The following is a 24,447-nucleotide window of genomic DNA, read 5'->3' on the forward strand; positions in this document are numbered from 1 at the left end:
AGAAGTAGTACTCCTAAAATTGAAGACCACCATTGGATAGAAGTCACTAGGAGCCGGCGCCGCAGCTCAACAGGCTAATCCTCCGCCTAGCGGTGCCGGCATACCAGGTTCTAGTCCCGGTCGGGGCGCCGGATTCTGTCCTGGTTGCTCCTCTTCCAGGCCAGCTCTCTGCTGTGGCCAGGGAGTGCAGTGGAGGATGGCCCAAGTGCTTGGGCCCTGCACCCCATGGGAGACCAGGAGAAGCACCTGGCTCCTGCCATCGGATCAGCGCGGTGCGCTGCGGCCGGCCATTTGGGGGTGAACCAATGGCAAAGGAAGACCTTTCTCTCTGTCTCTCTCTCTCACTGTCCACTCTGCCTGTAAAATAAATAAATAAATAAATAAAGAAGTCACTAGGGACTATATCTGGGATAAGTTTTGCTTAATAGATATTGTTTGCTTCCTTTTTTGTTTGTTTGTTTAAAATATTTTAAAAACCCATGGTGACTAACATAGAAGTCTTTGTTAAGTTACCTAACTTCAACTTTTTGTCTTTGCCTAATTCTTAGTAACATTTCACAGTCATTTCTTTTTTTAAGATTTATTTATTTGAAAGTTAGAGTTACACAGAGTGAAAAGGAGAGGCACACAGAGGGAGAGAGAGAAAGAGAGAGATATCTTCCATCTGCTGGTTCACTCCCCATTTGGCTGCAATGGCCGAGCTGAGCCAATCCGAAGTAAGGAGCCAGAACCTTCCTCTGGGTCTCCCACGTGGGTTCAGGGGCCCAAGCACCTGGGCCATCTTCTACTGCTTTCCCAGGTGCACCATCAGGGAGTTGGATCCGAAGTGGAGCAGCTGGGACTCAAACCGGCGCCCATATGGGATGCTGGCACTGCACGTAGTGGCTTTACCCGCTATGCCACAGCGCCGGTCCCTTCACTGTCATTTCAGTTTGATTTGGATATCCTCATTTTCAGATGTAATAACTGCATGGAAAATATAGGCAGATAGACATAATTAGCCAGTTAGCCAGGTTTAATAAACTCATCATTTGTGCTTATACAAAGGAATGCCTGGTTAATATTTTAATCTATACTTAAAAGTGGATATAGTTATATATAGTTAGAGCATATTTGGGAGTCAGCATGTCTGGTATAGCTAGCTAGCTACACATGTCATTTGAGGTACACCTGAACCCATCTTTGATAAAAGCTACATATATCATTTTAATAGCATTTGAATTCTAATCAACATACTATTCATTGATTAAATTCTTTTTTAAAGGGAATTCAAAAAATCTTCCATGGAAGCTGGCTTTCATGTAAACAGCAGCCCCATAAGGCTGTTCACGTTGAAGCACTCCTTACCAAGTGCTGCGGCTGATAAGCAGGTGGGCTCTTTCCCCACACTGCCGACGCCCTTCAGTCTCTGCTGGCCTTACGCGGATGGAGACTTTTCTAAGGACGGAAGTGAGCTTCATAGTAATTCACGTTCAAATACGGAAGACAACGATGGCGAGACTGTATCTGCTCCAAATTGGAATGTGAAATATGGAAACAGCAGCGTGGAAGAAAATGTAACAGATGAAAGTGACTTATCAGAAAACGAGAAAGCGAATGATACTTTACTCAGCTATTTTAAAAAGATGGATTTGAAACTAAAGCCGGAAACCATTGAAAGCATTGAAGAGTCGTTCCCCGAGGAGCCCAATGAAGCGTTTCCGTACCCCGACTTCCTGCCTGCGCCCTTCAACGCCCTGGACTTGCACAAGCTGGCCCTCTCCAAGTCTGAGAACTGGAAAGCCACAGTGGACGCTGCAGAGAGCTCTGTGGAACTCCTGATAGCCCGTTTGCTGGAACTGGAGCGACTACAGCACACAACCATCCAGAAAGAGAAGCCCAGACTACAGACTCCTTTCTGCGCCCCAGCACTCACCGAACGACCCTCTTCGTCCAAAGCTGCACCAAAAGGAAAACAGTCAAAAGTTTCTGACTCTTTGGGTTTTCAGGCATCTTGCGCAGACAAAAGCCGAGAAAAAAGAAAAAACAATTCTGGTTCTTACAAGCCTGAGCAGAATGCTTCCAAATGGAATTGGAGCAATTCTGGCAGATATAAATGGGATTCTAGACCGCCATCTTTAAAAAGTTCACCTACCACAAAACAGCTGATGGCAACTTATGATGACTCTAAGAATCAAAGAAATTCCACTTTAAATCCATGCCAAGAACTCTCACCTAAACCCACTATTCCAGAAACAACTCAATCACTGGTGAAAATGGTCTCAGCGAGATGTCTGCCGCCAAGGTTTCCAATACCAGTTTCACCTATACCTTTGACTTTTCCTGAAAATCAGAGCGAAGAAATTAAGACATCAAGGACTAAAAAAAAACTTCATCGAAAAAACATAGCATTGAATAGACCATTCTGTATTCAGAAGCTAAACTATCCCCTTCATTTATAGCCAAGAATAAGTGTTCACCCATTGACCAGAAATAAACCACTTATTTCATGTATCCCAGTGTGAGCAAGTCTATTGCGAGGAGCCCAGCTCAAATACGGCTCGTCATTTCAAGATGCAGGTGTCTGAAAAAAAAAAAAAAAAAGCAAAGCAGAACACCACACAGAACAGCCGCTTGATGTGAAGTGGAGTAGAGCTCTGAAAACCCTGGCCAAGACCTCCACGTATACAGCTCCTAGGCTGCACATTTAACAATCTTTTGTATGTTACGTTTCAAAAAAAGTCTTACTTAGTAAATTATTCTGTTCAAAAGATTGTTCTTTGATTGTGATTGTCTTCCAGCATAATTCAATCATCACTAAACAGTATAATTGATTTATTTCTGCCATGGGTGGTCTTTTATTGTACCTATTATAAGAGTGGCAATTACCACTGTTATTTAAATTTTTTTCTACAACTTTCTATTCTGGTACCATTTTCCCTCTCTTTCTATGTCTCCATAAAAAGTCTATCATTTTGGCCTATCCTTTGGGCATTTGCGTGGCCCTTTAAAGTGGAAGAAGCTGCTGTGTGTTAAATTAATATACGAAGTTCTCTAGATGCTCCCAAGTCCCTGTGGACTTTCCGCTGAGCGGTCTACAGATACATCAAAGTCAGGTCAGTTCTCTTCTGGGCCCAGTGCATGCTCAGGTATGCAACAACTTTCTTTCATTCAGACCTAATAATTTCAAAATGTTGAAGGAGAAGCTGAGTCAGATCACTGGCCGCAGAATAGCTGAGTGGACCAGCAGATGGAGACCTCTCTGTCTGCCTTTCAAACAAATTTTAAAATTTTTTTAAAAAACTTAAAAAAGCAACCGCAAAGGTTCGTGTTTTATCCAAGGTTTAACGTTGCTGTCTGAACCCTGGTTGTAGAAATTTCACATATTAACTGGGAAAATGGAAAATTACATGACTGACAACTTTATTACACCTAAGAATCAGGGAAATAGGAGTGGGCCGTTGGCCTGGTGGGGAGGATGTGCTCGAGGGGCCAGTGTTGTGGCGTAGTGGTCAAGCCTGAGACTGGCCCCATGTGGGCACCACTTCAATCCCTTTGTGCTCCGCTTCTGATCCCTGCTAATGCAGCTAAGCAGGTGATGGCCCAAGCGCATGGGGCCCTGACAGCGTGTGGGAGACCCAGATGAAGCTCCTGGCTCCTGGCTCCAGCCTGGCCCAGCGCTGGCCGTTGCTGGCATTTGGGGAGTGAGCCAGTGGATGGAAGCTCTCTCTCCTATCTCTCCCTCTTTCTGTAACCCTGCCTTCCATACTGGAGTGCCTGCATTTGAGTCCTGGCTCCTGCTTCTGACTCCAGCTTCCAACTAACGTGAGACTCTGGGGGGCAGCGATGATAGCTTAGGTAACTGGGTTCTCGCCACGCATGCGAGGCACTTGGACTGCATTACTGCCTCGAGCTTTGGCTTGGTCAAGCCCCAGCTGTTGCAGGATTCTGGAGAGTGAATCAGAAGGTAGGAACTGTCTGTATCTCTTTGCCTCTCAAGTTAATCATTTTTTGTTTGTTTGTTTGTTTTGACAGAGAGAGAGAGACAGAGAGAAAGGTCTTCCTTCCGTTGGTTCACCCCCTAAATGGCCGACACGGCTGGCGCTGCGCCGATCTGAAGCCAGGAGCCAGGTGCTTCTCCTGGTCTCCCATGCGGGTGCAGGACCCAAGCACTTGGGCCATCCTCCACTGCCCTCCCGGGCCACAGCAGAGAGCTGGACTGGAAGAGGAGCAACTGGGACTAAAACTGGCGCCCATGTGGGATGCTGGCGCTGCAGGCTGAGGATTAACCAAGTGAGCCACGGTGCCAGCCCCCATTTTTAAGAGAAAAATTGGAAACAGTGGAGTCCAGGGCGTGTGTTCTGACCCAGTGGGTTGAGCTGGTACTTGGGAAGCCAGTATCCCATATCCCTTATCAGCACTCCAGTTCCAGTCCTGGTAGCTCTGTCTCCCATACAGCTTCTTGGTAATAAGTCTGGGAAAACAGTGGAGGATGGGCCAAGTGCTTGGGCCACTGCCACTCACTGAGGAGACCCAGATGAAGTAGGAAGATCCTGACTTCGGACTGGCCCAGCCCTGGCCACTGTGGCTATTTCAGGGAGTGAACCAGGGTTGGAAGATCTGTCCCTCCTTCAGTCACTCTGCCTTTCAAATAATTAAAAAAAAAAATCTATAAAACACAAAAATGGGGCTGGTGTTGTGGTGTAAAGGCAGGTAAAGGCACTGCCTGTGATGCTGGCATCCCGTATGGGCACTGGTTCTAGTCCTAGCTGCTCCACTTCCCATCCAACTCATAGGAAAGCACCAGAAGACCCAAGTGTTGGGCTCCTGCCACCATGGGAGACCTGGACCAAGCTCCTGGCTCCTGGCTGCAGCCTGGCCCCGCCCCAGCCATTGCAGCCATCTGGGGAGTGAACCAGTGGATGGAAGATCTGTGTACCTCCCTTTCTCTCTAGGTTGGAAGACTTCTCTATTTCTGTAACTCTACCTTTCAAATAAATTTCTTTTGGTAAACACATTTCATATATACAGATTTGGGAATATAGTGATCCTTCTCACCCTCTCCTCCCTCCCGCCCTCACTCCCACCCTTTGTCCTCATTCGTATTTCCTCCCTTCATCTTTACAATGATCTACTTTCAGTTTACTTTATACTCCTAAGATTGACCCTACACTAAGTAAAGAGGTCAACAAACAGAAAAATCCACTCTTCCTCAGCCGTAGAGACAAGGGCTGTAAATAATCAAATCTCAAAACATCAATTTCAGTCCTACACATTTTTGGTATTCCATTAGTTATCACAGATCAAGGAGAATATGGTATTTTTTTGGTCTGGCTTATTTCACTAAATATAATGGTTTTCAGTTGCATGCATTTTTTGGCAAACAGGATTTCATTTTTTATGACTAATATTCCATACAACATGTATACCATAATTTCTCTACCCAGCCATCAGTTGGTGGACATCTGAGTTGATTCCATACCTTGGCTAATGTTAACTGAGCTGCAACAAACATGGGGGTACAGTTAACTCTTTCCTATGCTGACTTCATTTCCCTTAGGTAAACTCCAGAGTGGGGTGGCTGGGTCATACGGTAGGTCTATATCACATTTCTGAGGTATCTCCATACTGTCTTCCACAGTGGCTGTACCAGTTTACATTCCCATCAACAGTGGATTAGGTACCTTTTCCCCCACATCCTTGCCAGCATCTGTTTGTGGATTTCTGTATAGGAGCCATTGTAACTGAGGTAAGGTAAAACCTCATTGTGGGTTTTTTATTTTTTTAAGTTATTTATTTTAAAGGCAGAGTTAGAGAGGTGGTGGCAGAGAAAAAGGTCTTTTATCCACTGGCTCACTCCCCAAATGGCCCCAAAAGCTGAACTGAGCCAATCTGAAGTCAGGAGCCAGGAGCTTCTTCCAGGTCTCCCAAGTGGGTGCAGGGCCTTGGCCATCTTCTACTGCTGTCCAGGCCATAGCAGAGCTGAATCAGAAATGGAGCAGCTGGGACTTGAACTGGCACCCACATGGGATGCCAGCACTGCAGGCAGAGGCTTTACCTTCTATGCCACTGAGCAGGCCTCTTCTCATTGTGGTTTGGATTTGCGTTTCCCTGATGGCTAGTGATCCTAAGCATTTTATGTGTCTGTTGGCCATTTGAATTTCCTTTTTGAAAAATGCCTGTTCAAGTTCTTTGCCCATTTCTTAATTGGATTGTTTTGTTGTTGAGTTTCTTGAGTTCTTTAAAAAAAAAAAAAAAAATGGAGTCCAGGTTTCCAGGACAGGCCTAATGAAACAATTTTGGTATCTATGGATACAGATTACAGATATTCCAGGTAATTTTAATATAGGTGGTTCTTGGACCACACTTTGAAAAAGACTTGATGTAACTCAAATTTTCCATAACTTTTAAAACATTAACCTGTGATCAAAACTTCACACATTGCCCCAAGGTACCAAATGAAAAGTAAAAGGGCCTCTCCACCAGTCACCCCCCACATAAAACCACTGTAGGTGTTCAACATCACCCTTCCTCTGTGTGATGCACTGAGGTTAGGGGTAGGTAATTCAAATTCTGGAGAGAACAACGATACCTTGTTTCTTCTTTCTTTTCCAACCTTGGTAGAAGAGCTGGGCTCAAATAGCTTTCTTAGAGGCAGGGATTATATAGTGTGCTTGGTTTTTAGGTTAGCTAATTTAAAGAATTTTCTGGAGCCATACCAACACAGTAGAAAAGCCAGGTTCTCTTAGTATAATGAATTTTACCTGTATTCCAATTAGTTTCAATATCCTAAGTAGTATAATATCCCTTCACAAGATGATGCAAAAAAATAGGCATATTTTCACTCAGTGCCAACTCACAATGAACTTTCTGGTTCCCATCAACCATTTTTGTGATTTTTGCAATTTGTTGTAACTTGAGTCCTGAATGTTACTTTTGAATCCACTCTCATTTTTGCCTTCTTTACCTGGATTTCATTCCCTCCCTCACAAATAAATTTTTATTTGTAAAATCATCAGGCAAGGACACACCTGTTTTGTTCACCACTGTATTCTGGTAGTTGGTACTCTGTGGGAAAAATTACCTTGTCCTTTTTCATTTTATTTTAATTGAAAGGCAGAGAGAAGCCAGATCCTCCACACATTGGGTTATTCTCCAAATGTCTCCAATAATCAGGCACGGGCTAGGCCAAAGCCAGGAGCCCAGAAGTCAATTTAGGTCTCCCAGGAAGGCGGCAGGGACCTAAGAACTCAAGTCATCACCGGCTGCCTCCAGGAAGGCACAGTAGCAGGGCCCTGGGTCCTGAGGCAGGCGCTCTCCATGGGGGTGCTGGACCAGCTGTGCCAAACACCTGCTGTGTCTTCATTATTGTGTGATGGAGTGGGAGCAACACTGCCTGCCAGACAGCAAATACTAACAAGTTAGAGTGGAAACAAGGATTACACAAGAGGGCAAGCTCAAAAATGAGCTGCCGTAGCATTAACCCTTAGTGTAATGAAGGACGTCTCACTGGGGTACCAGGTAACCGTTTCTACACTACAGGACTAATTTGGTTACTTCCCATGTATGGAAACAAATCTGGGCTTTGATGTCTGAGGACAGTTTTTAAACTTAGACACAAACATATCTGCTGGTCCATCAGATATGTGGGAAACGTGTGGAAACAAAGCTCATAGGGCAAATTTCTCAGTGGAAAAATAACCTGACTACTGTATCCAGGATGCCATAGATCTAACAAGGAGCTGAAGTACCCACCCATTTCCCATTACCGCCCAAAGTTGCTCTAAGCATAAATGTAAAGTTGTCCATTTTAGTTACAGATGCAACCAGAAGTGGCAATTTGTAGGAAGAAGGGCTGTAACTATGTTGTTTATCCTGCTGACTGTGGAAAAAGGATTGGTTCAAATAAGCAATAAGGATTCATGAAAAGCAAAGTTCATGACTGGGGAAAAGTGTTATTAATGAACTAATGAATAGCCTTGGCTGTTTTTCAAACCTGTTGGATGCCAACTTCTACCACTATCTATTTAAAAATTTACCTTCCTTTAGAAGGCAGAGACCAAGAGTTCCCACTGCTGGTTCACTCCCCAGATGGCCCCAACACTCATCTAAGGCGTGTGTCTCCCATGAGACAGAACCACTTCGGCTGTTACCACTGCCTCGGGTCTACGTCAGCAGGGAGCTGTGCTGAGGAGCTGCAGTTGGGACTCGAACCCAGGTCCTCCCGTGGAAGACTGCTAGGCTACATGTCCATCCCTACCATTGCTTTTGAAGGAATCATTTGGGAAAGTTTGCCACACGCACAGAAGTAATTTTTTTCACAGAGATTCCGCCAGATTAACTTGTGTTGCTCAGTTGCATGTTTAGCTCTCCTGTGCTGGACCCACTGAGACAGAATCTGTGTCATCCTTAGGTCTGAGCAGCCTGTTCTCAGGGCATACAAGGACCTCGTCCCCGGCCACCATCAGACCTCGTTACCACAGCCCCGGCCACATGACCTACTTCTTAGGACACCAGGGCTCAAGAGAGCAGTGCCCGGCTGCCTCCCGCTCCGCCCTCATCCACTAGGCCTGCGCTGCGTGCACGGGAGGCTAACAACGCTGCGGCCCTCCTAGTCGCTGTTCTTATGAGCTGAAGATTTCCTCTTTAAAGTCGGCAGACTGTGCGTGTGCCCAGCGCCTGTCAGGTTTCCACATGTGGCAATGACTAATATGTACCATTATGGAAGAGGGTGTTACTGATTATGTTTTCACTAGGGAAAGCAGCAGAACCATACGTAACAGGAAAACCACCAAGCCTCTGATGGTCTGTACTTGGTGCTCTGAGATACTTGGATGTCCCGTGAGGAAAGTGTTCGTCCCCAAGCTATTTGCAAGCCGCAGGTTCTGTGAAGAGCTGATTCCGCCTGGTAGACCGGGAAACTTCCCTGCACACCTGTCCCTGTTGCTAAGACTCAGAACACACATGAACCCTCCCGGGGACTGTGTGAAGACACACATTTAACTGTGTTTAATCCAGCAGGCCCCAATCATGCGAGTACAGAACACCTTTCAAAGCACATCCACTTGTGTCACTATTAGTCAAAAACACCTGAAGAACGCCAGGTAAGGACTGGTGTGTAGAACGAGACTCAATGTAAAACACCAACTCAAGGAAAGGAAAAATCAGGAGACAATATAACTAGAGGCATATTTTATTAAGTTTCCCAAATGTTGAGGGGAACATGTGCTACGGAAATGCCAGTTACAGTTTAAATACCACGGACAAACGGTACACAGTGAGCACTTTCACAGACCAGCGTCCACATCTTGATCACTAAATGGAAAGGTTCTTCCGAACAATCCCTTACCCTACATACAGAAGGAGAAGAGAAATTAAGGATGCCACAACATCTACCAAGCAAAATAACTGGAAACATTTCCAAGTCAACTTAGTTTGCATTACTGACATGTAAAAAACACAATGAACTTGCCGTGAACACTCTTAAGGAAGACTTCCCACCTAGCAGGGTGACCAAGTTCATGGTCAACACATGCTGAGCTAGGATACCATCAGGAAAGAAACCCTGACGAGGCCCACCTGCTACCGGTGTCGCTCTGACTGACCAGGGAAATGGCACGCTTGGATATATGGCTTCTTTCCTAACTGAGACACCTGGAAGGGCGTTCCTGAACTGCTTGACCTAACTCTCAATATGCGTGGTAGTTCTTCCAGATTTTAGCTCTGCTTACTACAAATGACCACAAAGGTAGAGAGCTCCGCAGGGAGACTGCAAATAAGGAAGTAAACCGAGAACCTTACGTCTGTCTGTCACATACCATGAGAGAACAAACATTTTGCATTATAAAAGTGTCTGAGTATTTTCTTAGGAAAAAGTTGCAAATATAATGTCAAGTTAAAAAGTCATAACATTTTAAAATATGAAGTTATTTTGAGGAAACAGTGAAATCAGCTAAGTCACTGGGGGTTCAAGAAAAAGGATGCTACTAATAAGGTGCTGAGTGAGCACACGCATTAGGAGAGCCACACTTATGACTAGATGCTCCCCTTGCTTAGAAACCTCCCAATTCCAAGCCCATTTCTCACGCCCTTCAAGAATAAGATCTACAGATTACGCACCTCAGTCTGACAATCACTTAGAATCATTTTTGCCAAGAAGCGTTAACAGCATAAATGACAGGAATTCCCTCTCAAACCAGAATGCAGTTTGAGACGGATCTTTCACTAAAAGACCTCAGTCTTAACCAAGGGGACACAGAATTCCAATTTCTGCCTTGGCAAAATGACAAATCCTAATCTAAAAAAAATTCACGTATCTGTATATAAAACATGGATTGCAGGGCTCCCTTCAAACATGTGAGTCTAGGAATGCTAAATCTGGGAATATAAAAAAATAGCATCACTTTTGTCCTTTCCCTTAAGAGGAAAAACTGACAATGGCTCTAAGTATTTCGTCCATTTTAAGACCATGACTGCAACACTTGTTAAAAAACAAGGTTGGTGAGGGGCAGCCGGGGAACAGCTACCCCAGGGGTTGAACAACGCTCAACACCTTTTCATCTGCCTCCAGCTCAGCTACGTCAGTGGCCGTCTTTTCCCAGGAGACCTCAGCGCCCATCTTGATACCCAGGTGTTACATGGGCGCTCATCCTCCAGTAACATCTGAGCACTGTTTTAATTTGGGGGGGGGGGGGGGAAGAGGCAGAGAGTATGAGCAAACAAGCACTCACAGATGAACACCACACAGCACTGCTACTCTAAATACTAACACTAATGAAACCCAAATCATAATGCTGAAAACTGAAAACAATTAGACAAAAACTAAATGCAGGAATCTCTTTTGGTTTTTTAATCTTTTATAGGACAGAAACCTTAGCTCATGTCTTCTGGTTGCCATCATCTTCCACTGAGCTGCACCTAAAACACAAAGAACAAGTAACAAGCAACTTTGTTTTTTAAAGAACAGGTAACAGTTTTGAAGGTATAAGATGAACTGTTTCTAGTGAAAATTAACTTACTTAAATAATTATATAAAATGAAGCCATAAAAATCACCAGAAGCATCAAAATGTTAACTATCTCAAGTGCGAATAACTAAACAAGACTTGAATATGCAGCACACTGTCATCAAAATAAAGTAACTAATGGTGGGAAACATCGCGATCCAGTTCATTAAGGTGGAAAAGCTGCACTGGGACGCCTTCTTTAAAAGGCTTCAGTCTACCTGAAGACGACAATCGCCTTGCATCTATGTTAGCAAGTCTAAGCCATGGAGAGACGGGGTGTAGGTTCAGAGGTGGCTTATTCTATCATCTATCACCTTCCTGGTGCAGTTCATCCCATGTCTTTAAATGGAGCAAAGCCCACCAGCAGAATGCTGCTACTCTGATTTTCCATTCTTGAGTGCACCAAAATGTGCATGCGGGTTGTAATTAGGTGCCTGGGTGGATAAAAAAATCCCATTTACAATTTAAAAAGATTATTAAACCCCCTAAAATCTGATCGCTTTTCATATTCCTCAGGGAGACAACCACTAGTTTACCCCCAAACAGAAAAGATTACATACACTTCTGAAAACTCACTGCTGTGTTAAATACGAATTCTTCTGTGTTGCAAAACCAAGCTGATTTACATGATTCTGTTTAAATTGTTGCTAAGTGTTTATCTACACATGCTGTCAGAAATAACCTTGTTAAGAAGGTGGAGCTGGTGTCTCAGCAAATCAGACCCCTTGGAGAAGGCGTGGAATGGCCTGTGCCCCGTTTTCCTTTTTCTCTTTCCGCACCATCAAAAGGAAAAGTGAGAAAATAGCAGAAACATTAGTTAAATCCTGAATCGCGGCCTGTAACCTACAGGAACAATCTCACTACACTGCAAGCTGACAACACTCGTAGGGATTTCTGATGAACTTATTAGGATCCGAATTATCAATAAAATGATAAACTTTTGGCTAAGTTTATAGTTTAACAACTAATACTTTAATTAAAGACTTTCAGAAAAACAAATGAAAGGTTGCTTGTAACTACTTATGGTTTACCTGACTTACCAGCTCTGAAGACAAAAACTTTTAAAAATGGCTACAAATGCCTTGTTCACAAAAGACTTTATTATCTAGTGATGCATACTGAGAACATACAGAAATCTGCATGGTCCACGTCACATGCAGTAGAACAATCTTCACTTTACAATAAGTGAGTGTCAACTGTTTTATGCAATAGACAACACTTTAAAGTCACATCCTTAAAGAAAAGCTTCATTTACAAAAGAAATAAAAGGTAAAGAAGCAATTACCGCTTTTAAAAAGCAGCTGCTTTGTTCAAGAGTGGAAGGTTTATGCCTGTATTGAAAGACAACATGATCACAAATAATGAAAACAATGAACAAATGAAAAACACTTTTACCATAAAGCAGTACACTTTCAAAATGACATACAAATAGTTAAAAATTTCATTATGTTGTCTATCTAACCTTTAAATATGAGGACTGTCAGAATTAGGCCTCGACATTTTTAATTAGTAAATGAAAACTACGCATCATTTCTATGTCACTAGGAACTATATTTAACAAAATGTATATAAAGTCTATAGCAAGTTGATTTAAAAAAGTAAAGTTAATAGAAACAGTACACTGAAGGCGCTCTATCCATCAAGCGCGTACTCTTCAAATTTTAAATGTGATGAACAGAACGGAAACTGTTAACTATGCCACGGTTGCGATGCCAAAAAATAAAACAAGATCAATTATCACACATGCAGGGAATTCTGCCACAAAGCTAATATTCCTTATTTGTCAATTGCTCCAGTAAAATAACATCCTAAAACACCAATGATGGTGATGGGTTAGCTTACCTTCAGTGTACTGAATGTTGGACACACCCTGCTTTACAAGGAGACCATCCCTGCAGGCAGGCTCAGAAGGAACAGACTCCCTTCGGCACTGACTACACCAAGGGCGTGCTGCTGTGGCCTGCACACACACACCTAGGGAAACGTGAATATAAACAGCATTTATGCTGGCCATCGCATCGGAGACCAAACGAAGCCACGTCTGCTAACAACAAGTCAACCACCCAGTAGTACTACTCATTCATAACAGATGCTTTTGTCTTTTATGTGAACTGCAACCATATACATTAGCACTGTAATTCTGTGCAGTCTTGGCAATAAAACAGTTCTACAGTGAAATTTCACATAAGACACAAAACAGATTAACTAACATTTCTAAAAGAAATATCACCCTTGGAGTTAATTCAAATATATCATGCTTCCTCAAATTTGCTGGAGAAATATTTATAAGTTTATATACATTAATAAACTGCTGTGAAATTTCTTCAGTCTTTGTATTTAATTACTCAAACCCTTGGAGTTTCTTCATCTCGTTTAAATTTTTTCCTGGATGAAGGCATGCTGTAGGGCCTGGTTGATGCTAATTCGCTTAGCTGGGTCCAACATTAGGATCTGGTCCAACAAGTCCTTCAACTGGTGCACTTTTTTACGCTGGTCTTCAGGAAGCCGCTGGCACCCAACCAAGTCAGCCAGCAGGTCCTTAGTTGGATTAATGGTGCTCATGACAGTAACTTTCTCCTAAAAGTAATTTTCAAAACGTTATCTCTAAGTTACTAAATATATGTAACTGAAATATAACTGAAGTCAGACTTATCCATCAACAATATTATAAATGTACATATCATTACTCTAGATCATCTACTGACACTTTACATGGCTCCCTCATTACTACGACCTTTTCAAGAAGCAATGACAATACTCAAAGGAAAAAGGTCGAACACAAGCGAGTAATGAAAACTAACAGGATGCACTTGCCCTTCCAACAATATATTCCCCCTACAACCACCCCTATGTGGCACCCAATCAGTGCTCTGACAAAGTTAGGGATGTTAATAGAATGAGATGAAAAATCAGGATCTCTTCAGCTTGGGAGGTCTGACAGCAGGTGCACAGAAGCCGCATCTCACGGAGGCTTTTAAGGGAGCGGGGCAGTAGGAGGCCAACAACTGAGAGGGCCGAGAGCAATGCCGCAGGCCCCAAGCCCAGCTGGGGAAGGCGCAGGTTCAGAGCAGTCAGGGGCAAATGCTGAGGCACAGTTCACGCGGTGGGAGCTTCAGCTTGTCCTCTGAGGAACTACACTTCGTAGGTAACAAGGAGTCATCGAGGGCTTTCAGGTAGGGAGAGTAACATGATCAGATTTCCTCTAAAAGAGATCACTCTGGCAGCAACAGAGGGGCTGGAAGAACCAAGACTGAGAGGCTGATCCAAGGGGAAGGGGTCAAGAGCTAACTATGACTTACATTAAAACAGACTCATTCTATTAGTGAAATATTTAAAAAATCTCTTCATCTTTTCTATCACAGTTATTCAGGAACTGGCCAACAACAAAAAGGAATTACATCCTTTTTAACGTTTCTTTTTTTTTTTTTTTTTTACAATGTCTAGTACCATTTAGTACCCAATTCATTAATAAACTAACCATTTAATGTAGCACACTTAAACAGACTTACCCTCTCCGTAACTTTATCAACTTCTATGTACATGAAGTTGAGATTTTGATCAAAATGTTGATCTTTGAATACACCTTTCCGTATCATCTAACAAAACAAAACAAAAACTTGGGTTTCAAATTGTTATGAAAAAGGCTGACCTACTAACAATATATAAGTCACACAGGGTAGCACTGAGTCTCTCTGGGTTTCTTTGATCTCAGATTTTCTTCCCTGGAATTTATTAACATGTTTGCAAAAGCCAGCACAAATGCTGCACCTAAAACTGCTTAACAACATGGAATTACACTTTCCCAGGCAATGATTTAAATTAATTACAATATCAGGTTGTACTTTCATTTCTCAAAATTGGAAAAATATTACACAACTAAGGCCTTTTTTCTTAGCAATTAGGAAACTTAATGACATTCTCCAGATTATATTCCAACAGTCCTACTGTGATACAGGTTAGACTTCATTAAAGCAAATACCAGCCCAAGATAATTTTATATCTAACACAGAATCTGAACAGTATCTAAAAACAAATGACTTTTGACCTCTAAGGAAAACATTCTTGAAGCAGAAACTGGTTTTGTAACCGAGGCAATAAGGCTTATTTTTGCTGGACGTCATACCTAGTGACTTTCCCAAATAGCCTGGTGGTGTCAGCAGTCCATCACGCTGTAGGAGACTGAGACCTCGAAAACACAAGCATATACGAATGTCCTACCTTATTTGGCATCTTTCCTTTGAGATCCATAGCGAGCTTCAGCATATGATTATTGGTTTTGCCAGGAAATAAAATCTTTCCAGTATAGAGTTCATATAACGTACAACCTACAGACCACATATCTATACCATAGTCATAGCTTTTACCTATAACTGAAAAGAAAATGGTAACTTTAATATATGAGGATAAAAATGGATGCCTACTATTAATTTTCATTCCCATTAATAGGGGACTAACTTGGCTTGGATTATTAACCACAATACCTTAATTTGGACATTACTTTCACATTCTTTCCCATTAACTCTTAACAGGGATTCAAATTGAAAGACCTAAAGGTGGGGATACGGGGGTATGGGAGAGAAACAGCAGGGCGAAAGCAATTGTGACTCTTCATCCGCTTTTGAAGGAAGTGCTAAGCAACCTCCACAAGGCAACAGCAAGTGAACCCAAAGGTCCCCTACAGCGCGTAAATGTAACGCGCAGACCTTGAACAGCCGAGAGCATCTCCTCCGGCTGAGGAGTTTCCACAACTGTCGGCTACTCCCGCCACAACTACCTTCACTCCACCCGAGGAAGAATTGCTACGGTTCCCTTCCTCAAGACTGCACTCGTGCAGTTGCTGAAGTGTGACGGAAACAGTGCGCAGACATGACACATGTGCTTCCACACACAGGATGGCCCAGGTCAAGGAACATCTCAAAGAAACTTACTGATTTCAGGAGCACGATAGAATCTACTGACAAGATAAGGCGTTATGTCATTGTCCGCGACATGGGAAGCCGACCCGAAATCACAAAGCTTTAAAATTGTTTTTGATTCATTAACCTGCAAAACATTTTTTTCAAGGACATTTAATTCAAGCCAGGAATAATTAAGATAAGAAAAAATAATTGGCTTTAAAAATTATATACATTCCAACACTGAGAACAATCATTGAAAAAGTATTTTTCTGTTCATTTTATAGCTCAATTTCCTAATTTTGAAAAATTAAGAGTTCTCAAATATTTGATTATAATTAATAACAACTCTTTTTCATCAGGGACATGGGACAATGCCAAGTAAATTTAATTTTAACAAATATTTTAAAACAGGTGGGGTAATGAGAAAAAATTTATTTCATGAAGCAAAGCATCTTTTAAAAATCCCCTGAATACCTAAATGACGTGAAGTGACTATTTAAAGGAACATAAAGATATTCATAAATAAGATATCAGACTCGCTAACTTTCAGTTGCCAGAAAATTAGGACGGCAACTAAAGCAGAAGGATTCTGATTAAACTGGACAAAAACATATTGAAAACAACCTCTATCCGAAGCTGCTAACCATCCCAAATCTAGCAACCACTTCAAGTCTAGAGAATACCAAATCCCTTAGACATAAAAAAGGTATTAGTCCAAAAAATGATAAATACATCTGGCAAAATGGCTAATGATGTCTGTATTAGTCGGTTTGTCTCTTTCCTTGTAAATACTTCCACATACACAGTAACAGTGACATCTGCTGAGCAAGGCTGGCGCTGCTCCCATGACTGCTGCCACTCATGAGTCAGAAGCAGGTTCAGGATTAACAAGTGAAGGTAAGTCACATTCCAGAGTCCCTGCCCCCCTTCAAAAGAGACACACATAAATTCCGAGTTGGGACTTGAACGTGGCCTACTGTTCCCACCCCAAACAAACTGAACACTTTAAAGAGCCCTGGGCAGGTCAGTGTCACAGACTGAAGGAACACCAGAGATGCCCATGGAATTAAGCAGTAAACAGAAATGACCACTTTCAGCTGTCACATCAATTACCATTCTCTTCATTCTGGGAGTCAGGAAAGCAGTTATCTTAGAGTGAAAGTTCCTTCGAAGCTTTGTTAGAAGCAGAAAGCTGTAGCTGGCACTGTGGTGCAGCAGGTTAGGCAGCCACCTGGCACGCTGACCTCCCATATACGGGAGCTTTGATTCAAACCTCAGCTGCCCAGCTTCCAATCCAACTCTCTGCTTATGTGCCTGGGAAGGCAGTGGAAGAGGGTCCAAGGCTTGGGTCCCTGCCACCCATGTGGGAGACCCAGATGGAGTTCCTGGCTCCTGGCTTAGGCATGACCCAGCCCCAACCACTGAGGCCCTTTGGGGAGTGAACCAGTGGATGGATGATCTCTTTCTACAACTCCCTCACAAATAAATAAATCAATGTTAAAAAAAAAAAAATACAAGCTGGATTACTGGAGAAACTCTTGGGACCTGCCACAAGGCCTTAAGACACCAGGACGGTTTCCAGGCTCACACGCTGCTTCATGCTGCACAACTCCCCAGGAAAGAGGTGGCACTTCACCACCGCCACGGGGAACCACAGCCTGGAAGCTTCGGGTTTTGATTAACAACCAACAGCTCCGCATGCTCTCTGAAGTTTACTTTTCCACAGGAAGAAGGGAAAACATTTCATTTCTGAAATCCATATGAAAATCTATACTAATTTAGCAATAAATTAAAAAAACGAAGTGCTAGAAATAAGAGCTTATGAGACTTAATTCCCACAGCAGTCACACAGATACCCACTGTACCTTTTGCAAATCCCGAAGAAGGATGATATATTTCCCAATTTAAAAAGAGAAAAAAAAATCATGTTTAAAACTATGAAGTTGGCTAGGCAACTCTTAAGTCATTTATAATGTACCTCCCATTTCACTATTACTCAACTCCCCTACTCCTAGTTCTATTAGACATACAATATAATATAAACACAAACTATGAAAAAGGAATATACCTCATTATTAACATGGTAGTCTGGAAGGAAAATTTTAAGACATAGAAAGAGAAGGGAAATCTGAATCACAGAGTTCAGTTATTGATAAAGAGTCCTTCATTATTTTCCCCAGAGGTTTTATTTGAAAGGTTGAGTGACAAGGAGACATAGGGAGATGTTCCATCTGCTGGTTCACTCCCCAAGTGGCCACCACAGCCAGGGCTGGGCTGGGCCAAAGCCAGGAGCTAGGAGCTCCACCCTGTTCTCTTGTGGGTGGCAGGGGGTCCAAGAATCTGCTGCCTTCCCAGGCACATTAGCGGGAAGCTGGATCAGAAGCCAAGTAGCCAGGGTTCAAGCCAGCACTCCAATATGGGATGCCAGGGTTGTAAGCAGCAGCCTAACCCTCTGCACCACAATGCTGGCTCCAAAGAGATCTTAAATTTTAATAAGATCACAATATTTTTAATAATTTATTTTGTCATCGCTCAAACAATTCCCAGCAAAAGAGACTTTACATGCTTGGCTTTTGCTAAGAACCTCTCATAAGCATTAACTACCAGAGTGTTGACATAAAGCATCCATTCTAAGAAAAATGAAATGCAAAACATGTGACTGGCAGGTGAGCTCAAATTCTCCAAGTTGTGAATTGTGACCGGCACAGAACAGGGTAAAGAAATGGGGGGTCGGGGGGGGGGGGGGGAGGGAAGGTGTGCATGTGTTCATCATGCCACCATGGTGTGTGCTTCCAAATCTCAAAAATGCTATGAACACTATGGAATCCTAAGTCACTATGGGGAGAGGGTAAAAGACGGCCTTTCAGTACAACGCCTCAGCATTACCGAGCTTCAGTGTCTGGGCCCCAGGAGCCACTGCTTCTAAAGCAATGAAGACCAAGGGAGAAAAAGAGCACAACAGAAAAGTTACTCTTCAGTGCTTTCTCAAGCCAACTGCATACATCTACTGGAGAGAGGCTAAGTCTCTTGAAATGCCCCTAATTCCACGAGTTATAGAATCAGAGAACAAAGGAGCACGGACACTTCTTATTTGGAAACGTCACCCCATGCAGCACGTGTTTTAAGATACCACAGGAAACTCATTATCACTGTATAAAGCACCCCTGGGCGTGAGCATACCCTGAACCAATCCATCAACCAAAAGTGGGGGGAAAATTTCCTCTTCTTACTTCTCTCTAGGATGCCATGGGTCATTTCCAAAAAAGGCAAAATTGGAACCGCTTGTAATGGATTAGTATACTGAACTGTGCTTTAAAGATGTCATTTCTGGAATGAGAGTAATAATTACATTGCTAGTAAGAAGAGACACAGATGCAGAAGGCAGCCAGGTGGTCTGACTCACCAGGATATTGTCCGGCTTGATATCCGCATGGAGAATGTTACACCTTTTAAGGAGTTTCAATGCCAGGAACAACTGCTGACTGTATGATCTGACGGCTTTAATATGAAGACCAACATCCTTACCATATTTTTTTAACACCTCTCGTAAATTCATACTTTTAGAAAAAAACAAAAACAAAATAGTGTTAAAATGCAACATGGAAATATGAAAGACAAAAAAAATTTTAAACACGAATATTAGTTGCAAAAATGATTCACAATGAAAATACTCTGTTCAAGAAACCCCTTCCTTTAACACCTGACAAGCTGCTCTACGCTGAAATGACAGCATATCAAACTGTGCACACAACACCATTTCCAAATGAAAATCAATGTTCCAAATGAGTCGCAAGGAAGCTGTGTGGTGAAACTATTTTTATGTTACAGTGGGCTTAGATTTGAAAGCACAACAGTGAGGCCATAATGCAGAAGAGAAAAGCTGTGTTTCAACCCTCCCACTCCTATTTCTTTCACTCTGGCCTAATCCTTCTCTGAAGTATTTAATTTTCAGGAACCACTGCTGCTGGCCTGCTGGCTACGTGAGGTTAGTGCTGATGAGGAGTTTACAATAAATTAACGTTTATACATTCCTGACTGTGAAGATGCTAACTCTCAACCACAAGTCACAGAAAACAAAACAGTCAAAACAAACACAAACAAACTGCAAACTGACCAGCCAAAACTAATAAGCACCCAGACTACTTGCCACAGCTTTTACTCAGAATGAGGCTGAGAGACGAAGCAGCCACTTTCAGTTCTGTACCTGAGAGGCTCAAACACAAGACAAAGATGCTGCTTGTGGTAAAAGTGTCTGAAGAGCCGCAGACAGTGAAACTTGTCATCAGGATCAGCGTCATTCAGTTTTTTCAAAAACTCTAGTTCTTTCAAACCAGTCTTTTGCCTGCAATAAAAAGAAAAGTAGATCAGAATTGCACACATACATAATTTAGGAGAATTAGATAATATTCACTAGTCACAGTCTAATGTATCACAGGTGATCTGTGTATGCAGTTTATAACTTTTAAGTATTAACAAATCTACTGAGGAATAAAAAAGAGTTAATGCCTAAAAATAATGAACAAAACACTGAAAAGCAAATCCCCTCATCTGAACTCTCCTGACATAATTATTTCTAACAAAAATGGAACCAGTTTACTAGGCTTGGTTCCTTTGAGAGTAACACATATGTCTCATTAAGTTTTACCATATGGCTACCTGATGAAATTCTGGTTATGATTTGTGAAGAAGCTATATTCTGAAGTGAGAGTGCATTACAGATATTGGGGCCTTCCACCAAAAAACTTTGTATGCCTTGGGCAATCGAAGTCCTCAGTAAAAATCTACAACATTAAAAAATGTTTGTTTATTCTCATCTACTTGAAAGGCAGGGGCTGGGGAGCTGTAAGGGGACGGCGAGGGGGCTGGGAGTGAGATCTCCCACCCACTGGTTCACTCTTCGAATCTCACAGCCAGGAGACTGGAACTCCAACTGGGTCTCCCTTGCGGGTGGCAGGGGCAGTGTCATTCCCTGCTGCCTCCCAGGACGCATTTTCAGGATGCTGGATTGGTCATCTGCTGAGCCACAAGGCTCCTAGAAGAGTGTTTAACATTCAAAACCTTTAACACCAGATCAGCGTGTGGTACGGAGTAAGTACAGCTGAGGCAATTACCCAAGTCTATTAAAAGAAAAAAGACAACATATACACAGAAGATACAATCTCCATCACTATCTAATAAATCAGCTTTCACTTTTGGTGGGTCACAGTAAGTTAAATCAATATGATCATTTCATTTCTCACCTCTGGTTCCAAGATATTCATAGCAAAAGATGGCATAAGACAAGCAGTAGGAGGAAGGAGTCTAAGTGGGTATTAGTGTACACAGTAGGTACTGAAATGTACGGAAATGAATTAAATACAATCAGCCTGTGGTTCTAATACTTGACACACTTGCATAACACATGGCTATAAATTTTTAAAAACCTAGTCAAAAAGAACTCTTTTTGTCACTTTAAAACCATAATACTTGTTTTGCACTGACTGTGCCACACTTTCTAAAAATGGCATTTCTTGTAACCGTCGGTCTTCTGAGCTTACATGAGCTCGTTGTTTCTGATGATCTTCACAGCCACTTCCTGGTTGGCTCTCGCATTATCTCTGGCTCGTACGACATTGCTGAAGACACCCTGCCCCGTGTAGCCGTACACGTTGTAGCGCTTGTCCAGCACTTCACCTATGTTCACGCCTGAGAACGCAAAGCACAAATCAGAAGTCTGACCACAATGAACAGCATCAGAAAGCAGTACCTACGGCGCAGTCACTCAAAAACTGTGTCAAATCTCTACTGTGCACTCTTCAACCCAATGAGCGTTGCAAAGATCCGCCTCTCCACCGGCCATTATCTCAGAATGTGGCTGACACCACAACGCCCACTTTAGATCTCTACAAGACGCTTCTTTTGTCCTATCAGCTGCTGACAATTTGAATGTTCGGTAGGAAGAACTGCGCTCATGGAAGTGCTTCCAGTGGCAGTCCCCGTGACGAATGTTGCGTGACTGGCACCCAGAATTCCCTGTATGGTCAAGACGGCAATCTTCTGGAAGATTATCTCATGGCTGAAAGTAACTCTGAACAGGTTTAGGCGCACACGTCTTTACCTCTCACCTCAGCTGTGATACTGCCGGCCTGCTTGCTAGACTACAATGCCAGTTCACGCAGCTGCTGGATGCGCCCAACTTTTAAGTGACGGCACCGTGATGTTTTTTCAGGTCTCCAATCACATGTGACTGCTTCAGGCTACATGCTTTTACAAAGAACTCAAAAGTTGGGAAGAAATGTGAACTTACGGTAATAGCCTTCTGCATCAGTCCAGTTATCTCTAAGGTTGGGATTCTCTTTGAAATCTTTCCCAATGCCAGCAGCCCGAAGACGAGCACTCTGAAATAAAGGAGGCAATGTGAACTGTGCAGCCACCACTCAGAAAGGTCAACCACGTCCTTTAAACACAGAAGGGCAAAACCAATAAAAAGCATTTTACTCCAACTGAACTCTTACCACCACTTACGTAGATGTGATATAGCTGAAAAGTGATTGCCAAATTTCTTGTATTGCCACAGTGCTCAGAAAAAAAGATTAACAAAGCATCCTCAAAAGCATTCATCAACATGATTAAGGAATCACAAATGACAATGAAAAATCCAAACCAGATCGGATCTTCTATGGCTGCTGATTAGGACAGAAACTACACTGTCATGGAGCTAACAGCAGCACCCAAGTCTCTCTCCCATCGCTGTTCTGTGTCTTTTACTGCGCTATCCATGAGACACAGCCCGCCTCTCCCCACGCGGGTGTGACAGTGGCATCACAGCTGCACTGCTCGAGTCTGCGTGGAAAACACAATCACATCTCCTTCTCCGGCAGTCTTTCCCACGCAGCACTCTCCACGACACCCAGAAGATCTGAGCGGATGTGAGCTGCTGACTACTGCTCAGGTTCCTTTCAGCCTCCTGAACCCTGGGTGTCTTTGTTGCAATGTATCTCACACACTGCCAGTGTCTTCACAGTCCTACACACTGACTGGTTGTGTTGCGCTTCTCTACCGCTTCTTATATCTTCATTTTCTTCTAATTTATATTGAAAACAGCCCCACATTTTTGAACATGTTTACAATTTAGGACTTTTTCAACAAAAGGCAGTGATAAATTACTAAGGAAAAAAATAGTTCAATGACCAAGACTTCTTAGCCTATTTGTTAATCTGTATTTCCAATTCTCCAACAAATTCCCCTCATTTTCAAGTCTCACTATAAGAAGCCTAAAGTGGACTTTGTTACAAAAGACGCAAGGAAAAAATTAACACTGCCTTTTCTCACCAAACTACCACACACAAACGTGTATGTGTTTAGCTCTACGTCCGTGCATGGAGACATAACTTGCACACAAGTAAACATACATTTAAGTCAGATGCATGTGACTTCTATGCAGTTCTCAAATTGTTTTTTATCCTTCTTTCTACATGTATGACTTACAATTTGTATGTTATTCATACTCTTCCCTATTAGTTTTTAAAAAATTACTTACATCGAAATATGCAGCAAACATATCATCAGATTCTGTAAACATATCAGGCGCCAACAGCTTCTTCTGAGATGAACCTTAATAGAAATCAACAGTATTTTGAAAAAAGAGACACAAATTAAAACAAGTCCATGCAAAGCCACAAATGTCTTCTTTTCCCTCCTGCACATTAGTCTTCCATGAACAATAAACTGAAAATCACTTTATTATCCAATATAAAATGACCACCTTTTTACTTTACTAAGAGAGTGCACTTCAGAAAATTGAAAAGACCTAGATTCTTTCACCATTGTTCAAAGAATAACCTAATACCTAAAAAACAACTTTGTATTAAAATGCAAGCTCCTGTTTAAAAAAGCTACTTCTGATATTTATCTTATATCACAGTTAATAGTCCCACTGTAAGTATCAGTCAATATGTATTTGTCCATTAAGAAGTCTAACAATCCCACAGAAAGCGAGGTCAAAATAAATACGAGGGGCTGGTGCTGTGGTGCAGTGGGCTAAGCTTCTGCCTGCAGCGCTGGCATCTCACGTGGGTGCCAGTTCAAGTCCTGGCTGTTCCTCTTCTGATCCAGGTCTCTGCTATGGCCTGGGAAAGCAGAAGATGGCCCAAGTGCTTGAGCCCCTGCATTTGCATGGGAGACCCAGAAGAAGCTCCTGGCTTCTGGCTTTGGATTGGCTCAGCTCCGGCCATTGTGGCCATCTGGGGAGTGAGCCTGCAGATGGAAGACACCCCCTGCCCCGTAACTCTGCCTCTCTAATAAAAAAAACTAAAATAAATAAATAAATAAAAGAGCTCCCAGAATTGAAGAAAGTATTGGTGGTAAACATACAAAAAATATGCTTACAGTAAGGAAAATACAAGTTAAAACTACAATGAGATAGATACTATCTCACTTATGATAATGGTTAAAAATCTGAAATCAAGACAATACCATGTTAACAATGCTCCAGCTAAGTAATCAGATGGGCACTGCTTGAGGCATGGGAAGATTATATGGTGGTATCAGTACATATGACTGTGTGCGTGCAGGTGGAATATGCAA

At 42.5% G+C, this 24,447-nt stretch overlaps 1 protein-coding gene across 19 annotated transcripts in view; it reads right to left on the minus strand.

Moving 5' to 3' along the window:
- Positions 1-9,156: 9,156 nt before the first annotated feature.
- PRP4K (pre-mRNA processing factor kinase PRP4K) overlaps positions 9,157-24,447 on the minus strand; it is a 34,924-nt gene continuing 19,633 nt past the window's right edge. Inside the window, exons 7-20 of one of the 19 annotated variants that reach the window (XR_011388839.2) lie at positions 23,402-23,475; positions 22,169-22,259; positions 21,420-21,567; positions 20,087-20,224; positions 19,286-19,439; positions 15,913-16,027; positions 15,203-15,354; positions 14,494-14,580; positions 13,284-13,561; positions 12,827-12,958; positions 12,270-12,315; positions 11,667-11,753; positions 10,851-10,896; positions 9,157-9,329 (exon numbers count right to left, since the gene is read on the minus strand). Coding sequence is in view for 2 of the 19 variants with exons in the window: in XM_051855894.3 (XP_051711854.1) it covers positions 13,358-13,561; positions 14,494-14,580; positions 15,203-15,354; positions 15,913-16,027; positions 19,286-19,439; positions 20,087-20,224; positions 21,420-21,567; positions 22,169-22,259; positions 23,402-23,475 (1,163 nt within the window). In the remaining 17 variants the exon portion in view is untranslated. Of the gene's footprint in view, positions 11,419-11,666; positions 11,754-12,064; positions 13,562-14,493; positions 14,581-15,202; positions 15,355-15,912; positions 16,028-16,684; positions 16,809-18,398; positions 19,210-19,285; positions 19,440-20,086; positions 20,225-21,419; positions 21,568-22,168; positions 22,260-23,401; positions 23,476-24,447 lie in introns of those variants that run through there. The other 18 variants (XR_016234337.1, XR_011388845.2, XR_011388844.2 and 15 more) reach the window with 18 other exon arrangements.

The sequence above is a fragment of the Oryctolagus cuniculus genome, chromosome 5 (assembly GCF_051225735.1).
Source record: "Oryctolagus cuniculus isolate XC-2025 breed Fujian yellow rabbit chromosome 5, ASM5122573v1, whole genome shotgun sequence".
Lineage (NCBI taxonomy): Eukaryota > Metazoa > Chordata > Mammalia > Lagomorpha > Leporidae > Oryctolagus > Oryctolagus cuniculus.